The 8,430-nt window shown below is 35.4% G+C and overlaps 1 protein-coding gene across 3 annotated transcripts; it reads left to right on the top strand.

Moving 5' to 3' along the window:
• On the top strand, positions 1-3,896 carry LOC107604793 (BTB/POZ and MATH domain-containing protein 4). Of its 3 annotated transcripts, XM_016306484.3 has the most exons (6): positions 9-39; positions 104-738; positions 1,648-1,993; positions 2,113-2,392; positions 2,846-3,121; positions 3,326-3,896. In XM_016306484.3, the coding sequence occupies exons 2-5, from the start codon at positions 341-343 to the stop codon at positions 3,115-3,117; spliced, it is 1,296 nt and encodes a 431-aa protein (XP_016161970.1). In that variant the 5' UTR covers positions 9-39; positions 104-340; the 3' UTR covers positions 3,118-3,121; positions 3,326-3,896. The 3 variants fall into 3 exon arrangements, with proteins under 3 accessions (XP_016161969.1, XP_016161970.1, XP_088346303.1); XM_016306483.3 differs by having other exon boundaries at positions 1-39; positions 2,846-3,896; XM_088490177.1 differs by lacking the exon at positions 9-39 and having other exon boundaries at positions 43-738; positions 3,332-3,896.
• Positions 3,897-8,430: the final 4,534 nt, after the last annotated feature.

The following is an 8,430-nucleotide window of genomic DNA, read 5'->3' as shown; positions in this document are numbered from 1 at the left end:
GAGCCGTTGAGCGAGTTCATGAGTATTTGGTGTATTTGAGCCGTTGAGCGAATTCATGAGTATTTGGTGAGTTAAAGTGTTAAACTAAAATTTTACAAGCAAGCTCGATTATTAACGAGTAGCTTAACTTTCTAGCTAGATACATTTCCACCCTTCCCAACGACAACACCATTACCACGACGACCACGGCAATATCTAAATTCCAAATCCAAATTAATCAATAAATCAATAAATACAACAAAAGCAAAAGAAAACACGCGGACACAGAGTTCCTTCTTCAGCTCTTCTTCTCCCCGATTGCTTCAACCAGCCATACAAACAAAATAACCAAAGCTCGAAGATGTACAACAGCAACAACAACAGTAACAGCAACATCCTGGCGTCTCGGACGAGCTCGCGGTCGGTGACGGAAACTGTTAACGGCTCTCACAAGTTCGTAATCAAAGGTTACTCTCTGGCGAAGGGGATCGGAGTTGGGAAGCACATAGCGAGCGAGACCTTCAGCGTTGGAGGGTACCAGTGGGCCATATACTTCTACCCTGACGGCAAGAACCCTGAGGACAACTCCGCCTATGTCTCCGTCTTCATCGCCCTCGCCAGCGACGGTACCGACGTTAGGGCACTCTTTGAGCTCACCCTCCTCGACCAGAGCGGCAACGGCAAGCACAAGGTCCACAGCCACTTTGACCGCTCCCTCGAAAGCGGTCCCTACACTCTCAAGTACCGCGGCAGCATGTGGTAGGTTAATTAGGTAGTAAGTTAGTTAGTTATCAATCAATTAATCGGTTATAATCAGAATTTGTTAGGTTTTCCAGCTATCTTTGTTTTGGTTCAACGCAATGCTATTTGCTAGGTTTTCTTACTGTCTTTACAAGGTTTGGATTTTGCTGTGTTTGAATTAACTGGATTTTGTGTTTTTTTTGTAACGGATTATGGTGTGTGATTTTACTGAGATGATTTGGGAAGAGAAGTGAGGATGAACTATTGTGTGTTTACCAAATAATTTTATTTCGTGGGTGAAGTGACTTGTTTTGTGTTTATGATAGCTTATAAAGGGGAAACTTTAGGGAAGGCTAATGTTTGTTAAAAGTTACGCGCCAGAATGATTAGAGATGATTGTTGAGCTTCGCATGAGCAAGTAGGCTGTTCCACTGTACTCCGTCGAGATCATTGCGCTGCTATTCTGGTTTTTGCGAAAGACTCTAGCATCATCTTTCGATTGAGTTGCCTATGTTGTGTTTTTATTTTAATTATTTACATAGCCAGTTTGAAGCCTGGCCAATATATTGGATAATTGAGAAATAAGGGGAAAATTTGATGAAAATTTATGACATCTAGACTTTGAAAGAAAATGAAACATTAACTGTGTGCACGCTAAAAACAAAGTTTAAGCTTAATAAACATTCTGTTTGTTACTCCTTCTTTTCCTTTTATCTGTCACTTTAAGAATTTTGTTAAATCCATAACTTACTGCATACTATCTAGATACTTTGGATGCAAATTTGTATCCATATACACATTTGATCCTAGTGGTGGATTCTGAAACCAGTAATATTATTATTTTGACACTTCACGTTAATTTGAGGTGATGTGAGTCTTCGGGATGTGCATTGAGGATTTATGAGCTATTGATTTACTTTTCTTTAGGGGCTATAAACGATTTTTCAAACGAGCTCAGCTCGAGGCATCAACTTTCCTCAAGGATGACTGCTTGAAAATAAACTGCACAGTTGGTGTTGTGGTGTCATCCATAGACTGTTCAAAGCTAAACACAATACAAGTTCCTGAATCTGATATTGGGGCACATTTTGGCATGCTGTTAGAAAATGAAGAAGGCTCTGATGTTACTTTTTCTGTACATGGAGAAAGGTTTCATGCACATAAGCTTGTACTAGCTGCTCGGTCAACTGCATTTGAAACAGAGTTTTTCAATGGGATGGACGAAGATGATCAGGAGATAGTTGTTACTGACATGGAACCTAAGGTTTTCAAGGTAGCACTTTCCTCTAGCCTTTTCTAATTAGTTTTTTACTTCACAGAACATACATGCTACTAATAAAGTGTAGAATATTGGTTGCTATTTAATGTTTGTTGATTTCCATTGTTGTGCAGGCATTGCTTCATTTTATTTATAGAGACACTCTTATAGAAGATGAAGAGCTCTTTATGTCACGGTCAACATTCTTTGCTTCAATATCTGACTCATTTGCAGCAAAATTGTTGGCTGCTGCTGAAAAGTATGATTTGCCAAGACTGAAGCTGATGTGCGAGTCCGTAATCTGCAAAGACATATCTATTGATTCTGTTGCCTATATATTGGCCCTTGCTGATCGTTATCATGCTACAGAATTGAAGTCTATTTGCCTCCAGTTTTCTGCTGAAAACCTTGTTGGTAAGTTTTCCTGGTTTTTTTTCCATCAGTGATACTGTCTGCTATTTGACAGAGTAGACACTACATGTATTATTAGCTTATTACCTTTTTGTTTTGCTGTGGGTCCAATCACTGAAGTTTTCACCTTATACTTGGTTGGAAGGACCTCGCTTATTTTGAGGCTGATAGTATAGATAAATGGCTTCACTTAGTCTTTTTACAAAATGTGATGTTCATGAAAAGAAGAAAGAAATAAAACAAAGAAGATGGACTCAGCTACCTAGTACTAAATTTTGCAAGTTTTCATACACATCAATTTTTAGGTTGCATACTTCAAATCCTTCTTCATTTGTTTATCTTCTTGGATTTATACTTTTGATAATAGCCTTAAAATCGGGAAACAAACCATATGGTACTTGTAAGATGCATAAGCAACTGATTCTGATATCATTTCTCTTTTGTGCTTGCTCGCAGCTGTGATGCAATCTGAAGGTTTTGAGTACCTTAAGGAACATTGTCCTTTACTACAATCAGAACTACTAAAAACAGTGGCCGGATGTGAGGAGGAATTTAGTGGAGAAGGAAAATGTAGAAGTGTGTGGGCCCAGTTTTCTGATGGTGGTGACACCAATGATAGGAGTGTAAGACAACAAACATGGGAAAATGGAGTTGAAAGAAGTCAAAGCTTATGGGTTCACCTTTCTGATGGTGTTAACAATGATAGGAGTCCAGGGCAAGAAGCTTGACGAGGTAAGTTACCATCATTTGTCAGTTAGGTTAAACTGTAAATTATGGCAGGGACTGTATAACCCAATGTGTGTGTGGGGTGAAGGGCTCCCGAGGGCTGTGCCGGGGGAGTAATGCAAAACAATGTAAAGAAAGGAACCCTGAACCTGTCTTATAACTATTATTTTTAGTTGATTAATAACATCATCATGACACACAAGGATTAAGTTGTAGGAACGCAAAACAATGTAACGTTGATATGTTGTGTGGAATCCTGTTGGGAACATTATAATGAGGAGCTGATCGTGCTTGGCTTCTTGAGGTTGTTGTATTCATCTTCAAAGTTCCAAAGTTCTAGCTCAGTTCACAAATGATGGGAACGATAAACATTACATGCAGGGTTCCTATTGGAACAAGTTATTGTTATTTGGTACAAGACCAGTCAGCACTTCCTCTATTCACTTTTTTGCACCCGTTGGCATTTTATTTCTCTTTCCCTTGTTTTCGGAGTGTGGATACGAGGGTAAGCCCTGGTTGAACAATCAAGCAGGGTAGAAGAAGGCATTAATGGTAGCTGGTTTTTTCTTGTAAAATTAGTCTCATGTATCTCTAGCATGAACGAATGCCAAGACAAGTTAACAAATAGAGTTGATGGGACAAAACGGTGTTGACTGTTGAGATGTAAAATTCAGGTTAACTATGGGCAGGTTAATCTAGAAGGGTTTTTTGTTAATGTACTGAGACTTGGACATTTCTGTATTGGTGATAATGTATTAATGTTGTAGCCTATTAGGTCAAATTGAAGTGCTTTCGGTAAAGACCCTGATTTTGCGAGTTTCTGGCATGTTGCTATAACATGTTTGAGTTTCCATCATAGCTTCATAGCTTCACAGAGATTTAAGTGGTGGTTTAATTGGTAGGCTGGTCATTAGGTTTCTGTCAAAGAATTGTATTAGGCTTGAGGTAATACTGGATGAAGACAAGCTAAGAGCATGGTTATATCAGAAAATGCCTCTTACCGGTGTATACTCGGAGATTATCTATCCATTAAGTTTCTATCCGACTTTTATAGTTTGATGGAGAATCAAAAACCGAGTGAAAATTTCATGAAGCTGTTCTATCTAACTTGCTCATGCTAGAATGGTGAATGCTCCGTTTGGAAAGCAAAGATGAGCGGCACATGCTTTTGCAAGGATTGGAATGAGGCCTTGGATGACGGTGGGCGGTTAGGGTATATATAGTTTAAATGGTTGGGTTAAAAGCGTAATGCAAGAATAAATAATTTAAGAATGTATGACCCAAATGAACCAAAGAAAAAAAAAAAGAAAGAATATATGTGCCCAAAAAAATATAAATTAGAATAAAATTTAGGATAAACGAAAAGTTTGGTCAACACTCAAAATTTACTTTAGTTATTTTCTGGTATACTTGTTATAAATTATTTTTGTATCATTTACAAAGTAATGAATAAAGATATGATTTAAGAAATATTAAATACCTAAATAGGCACTGCAGTGTTAATAATAAATGTATAATTTATGCAGTATTGCCAAATTGTTGAGATGTAAAAATATTTTGAAGTTAATACAGTTTAGATATATTGATTCTATTTATTTATTAAAAATTTGACTAAATATTTTGAATTAAATATTTCTACTTTTTTTTAATGTGTAATATGTTTGACTTACCTTATTATTTATTGGAAAAGTCTAGGGGCAGCAACTTTGTTAAATTCTGACCAGCATGTAACCAGTAAAGAAAAGTGAACCATTGGATGAAATTTCACACCAATTTCACACCATTAAAACCATCATTGATGGCTATTTGATGGTTACAAATCACAAAAGTTGCTGGTCCTTTAGCATTCCTCTTATTTATTTATTTATTTTAAGTATCATGCCTTTTAACATGCTTTAGGTTAGGTTAATTTTTTTAGCAGACTATAATTAGTACTCGATAAATAATTACAAAATTGCAAACCTAGCATGTTTAGGGCAAACATTTTCTTTTAATAAGAATACATGTATATTTTTTTAATAAGAATACGGATACATTTATTTTTAAAATATAAATAATTTTTTAAATATAGAAATGTAAATATAAATTGTATTAATCTATTTATTTAAGAAATTGCCATAATAAAATACTTATAGAATTATATTTTTTTTAAATATGTTATGTGTATATAAAAAATCAGCAACAGATTACTTAAATAAAACAAATTTCCTCCAATATTATTTATTTACAACTCTCCTAAAAAACTTACATTTCGTTCCTGTTTAGTTCTATGTATAATTGTTAGAGTTTCCAACAAATTCAAAATATATAAATAAACTATGGAACTTTAGCATGATTTACACATAAAGTAAAACACAATATAAACTGTGCTAGAGTCTACAACAAATTACATATAATTAAAATAGGATTGAAGTATAAGCTTTTTAAAAAAATTGCAAACGGATAAAATTAGATATATTAGTCTCTAAAATATTAAATTAGCTTTTGTTCTTTTAGAATATTAGATATATTAGTCTATAATAAAATGTCTTTTAACTGTTTGACTCTATTTGGGAAAAAAAATTAATTTGTCTTTTTATATTATTTAAAACTAATTTATTTAATAAAATGTCATGAATTAATATTTTAACTGTTTAATTCTATTGATTATTATTACTATTTGAAATTTGAAACACAATTAAATGTGACCACAAAAAATAAAAAAAAAATTAATGAAAACACCGAAGAAAATAAATTTTGAAGGTCAAAGAGAAAAAAATTTAAAGCTCAAAGAATAATAATTTTAAGAAAAAAATTCTAAACCGCGTCTGACAATTATCTCGAAAGACAACAAAATTCTCAACAAAAAAAGAATACCTTTTTCGGCTCCTAATCTTTATTTTTATGAGATTGATTAGTCCCTCCGTCAATATTTTTTAGGGGCTAATCAGTCCCATAAAAATAAGGAATAAATGCTGAAAAGAGTATTTTTTTTGTTTGAGGACCTCGTAATCTTTCAAAAAAAATTATCAGAGACCGGGTTGGGTATTCACTCTAATTTTAAAATTTGAAACACAATCTGAACGTCTATTAATATCATTACGATATAAAGATAAAAGTTAAAAAGAAGAAGTAATAAATAAAGAATTTAAATTTAAAAAATAGAAAGACTATTTATTTGGGTAGGCTTTTGGTGGATGGGAAAAGAACGCCTTGGCCAAGGACTGTCTTGAGGTAGTGAAGGACCTGATGCATAGCATTGAGATAACGTGTACGAGGGTCAGACATGAATTGGGCAAATTTTGTAAACGCAAAAGTGATATCTGACCTTGATATGATGAGGTACATCAACCTACCAGTGAGCCTGCATAAATGGATGGGTCAGGTAGAGTTTCACCTTCTGAAGCTCGTAATTTGAGGTTGGGATCCATAGGAGATAGTGTTGGCTTGCAGCCTAAGAAATTAGTGTCCTCAAGCAAAGACATGGTGTACTTGCACTAAGATAGATAGATAGATCCCTTTCTTGGATTTTGCTAGCTCCAATCAGAGAAAAGATTTTAGATCACCAAGGACTTTGAGTTTAAAAACAACCTTGAGTCTTTCTTTAACTTCATTTATCATCGCACTATCCAAGCTTGCTATGATGATGTCGTCAACATAGACCAAAAGGAAGGTTGTTGTCTCTCCTTCACCAAATGAGAAAAGTGAGTAATCACTTTTGCATTGGATGAAACCATGCTGAAGTAGAGTGGAGGAAAATTTGGTAAACCACTGTCGTGACGTTTGTCGTAAACTGTAGAGGAATTTGGTAAGCTTGCAAACCAATCCATGCTTTCTTGGGAGTGTCCAAGAAAGGCGTTAAAAGTACCTGAACTATTGTGATTTCGGCCATAGGACTAAAAGTGTCCTTGAACTTTGCCTGATGTGTGTACTCTTTTGCTACCAAACGGGCCTTGTAGCGATCTAGGCTACCATCAGCTTTGAGTTTTGCTTTGTACACCCACTTGCAACCAATGGCATATTTGTTGGGTGGCGAAGGCACTAGTTGCTAGGTATTTTTTGCTTCCAATGCTGTGAGCTCCTCATGCATGGCATTTCTCCATTCCTCATGTCTCACTGCTTGGTGGTAGAATTGAGATTCAATAATTTTGTTGATTTGAGCAACGATATGTAAGTATGGTTCAAGCGATGATGACTAATGTGGTTTGAGAGGGGGTGCGAAGTATTTGTATGGTGGAGATAGTCTCTAAGATAGGTGGGTGCTTGGTGAGTTCTAGTTGACCTACGAGGAGGTTGCTGAATTGGCGAATTTTGGTGAGTTCAATGATGCATGCTTGAGTAGGGATGTTGGGTGATGGTGGTGGTGTGTTATTTTGGGTGATTCTTGGGTTTAAAATTGGTTTGGGTAACACAATATCAATGAATAAGTCATCGTTGGGTTTAATGTTGGAGTTATTGGTAAAAAGGAAGAATAGTTTCATGAAAAGTCACGTATTTGGAGATAAGGAATTGCCTTGATTTCAGATGATATAGTTTGTAGCCTTTGTAGCCTATGGTATAGCCAATGAAGATGCAAGGGTCTGTTCGTACACCAAACTTGGGTCTGCCACCAGAGTTTGTTGCTGCATATGCTAGGCACTCGAAGACTCTAAGCCTCTCATAAGCAGGTGTCTTGTAGAGTAAGAGCTCAAAAAGAGTCTTGAATTTCAACAATTTGCTTGATGTTCTATTGATCAGGAATACTGCTTTCTTATGCATTCTCCCTATAGCCAGATTGGTACTTGAGATTGGAAATACAAAGCTCTTGCCACATTAAAGATGTACTGGTATTTCTTTTCTACCACTATTTTGTTGTGGCCTATATGGACATGAAAACTGGTATAAGGCTCCTTTTTCCTGCAAAATTTCACTGATGGCCAAGTCTTTTGCATTATCGGATCTGATGCACTTTATTTTAGTGTTGAATTATGTTTCAATGAGTGAATAGAATTCTTTTAGACGACCTGCATTTTCACTTTTGTTATGTAGTAAATAAATCCAACAAAAACAAGTGCAATCATCAACCAAACTCAAGAAATATTTGTATCCATTATAGGTGGAAACTTGGTAAGGTCCCAAATGTCATAATGAACAAGATCAAATGCATTGGGATGCATGGTGTTATTTGATTCAAAAGAAAGTTTTCTAAACTTAGCTAAAGGACGAATGGAACAATCTAAAATGGAAGATAGTTTATTTGGTAAAGATAAGTGCTATTAAATCTTATTTGAAACATGACCCAGCCTAAATTGCCAAATGTTAGAGTTACAAAGATTGACTCTAATAACATGATGCTG

The sequence above is a fragment of the Arachis ipaensis genome, chromosome B6 (assembly GCF_059453495.1).
Source record: "Arachis ipaensis isolate K30076 ecotype BB chromosome B6, ASM5945349v1, whole genome shotgun sequence".
Classification (NCBI taxonomy): domain Eukaryota; kingdom Viridiplantae; phylum Streptophyta; class Magnoliopsida; order Fabales; family Fabaceae; genus Arachis; species Arachis ipaensis.
This window is presented reverse-complemented; position numbering and strand designations above follow the sequence as displayed.

Coding starts and splice junctions, on each gene's coding strand:
- LOC107604793 (XM_016306483.3), top strand. CDS start 341: ATGTACAACAGCAACAACAACAGTAACAGCAACATCCTGGCGTCTCGG. Junction 739..1,647: donor AAGTACCGCGGCAGCATGTG/GTAGGTTAATTA, acceptor ACTTTTCTTTAG/GGGCTATAAACGATTTTTCA. Junction 2,393..2,845: donor TTCTGCTGAAAACCTTGTTG/GTAAGTTTTCCT, acceptor GCTTGCTCGCAG/CTGTGATGCAATCTGAAGGT.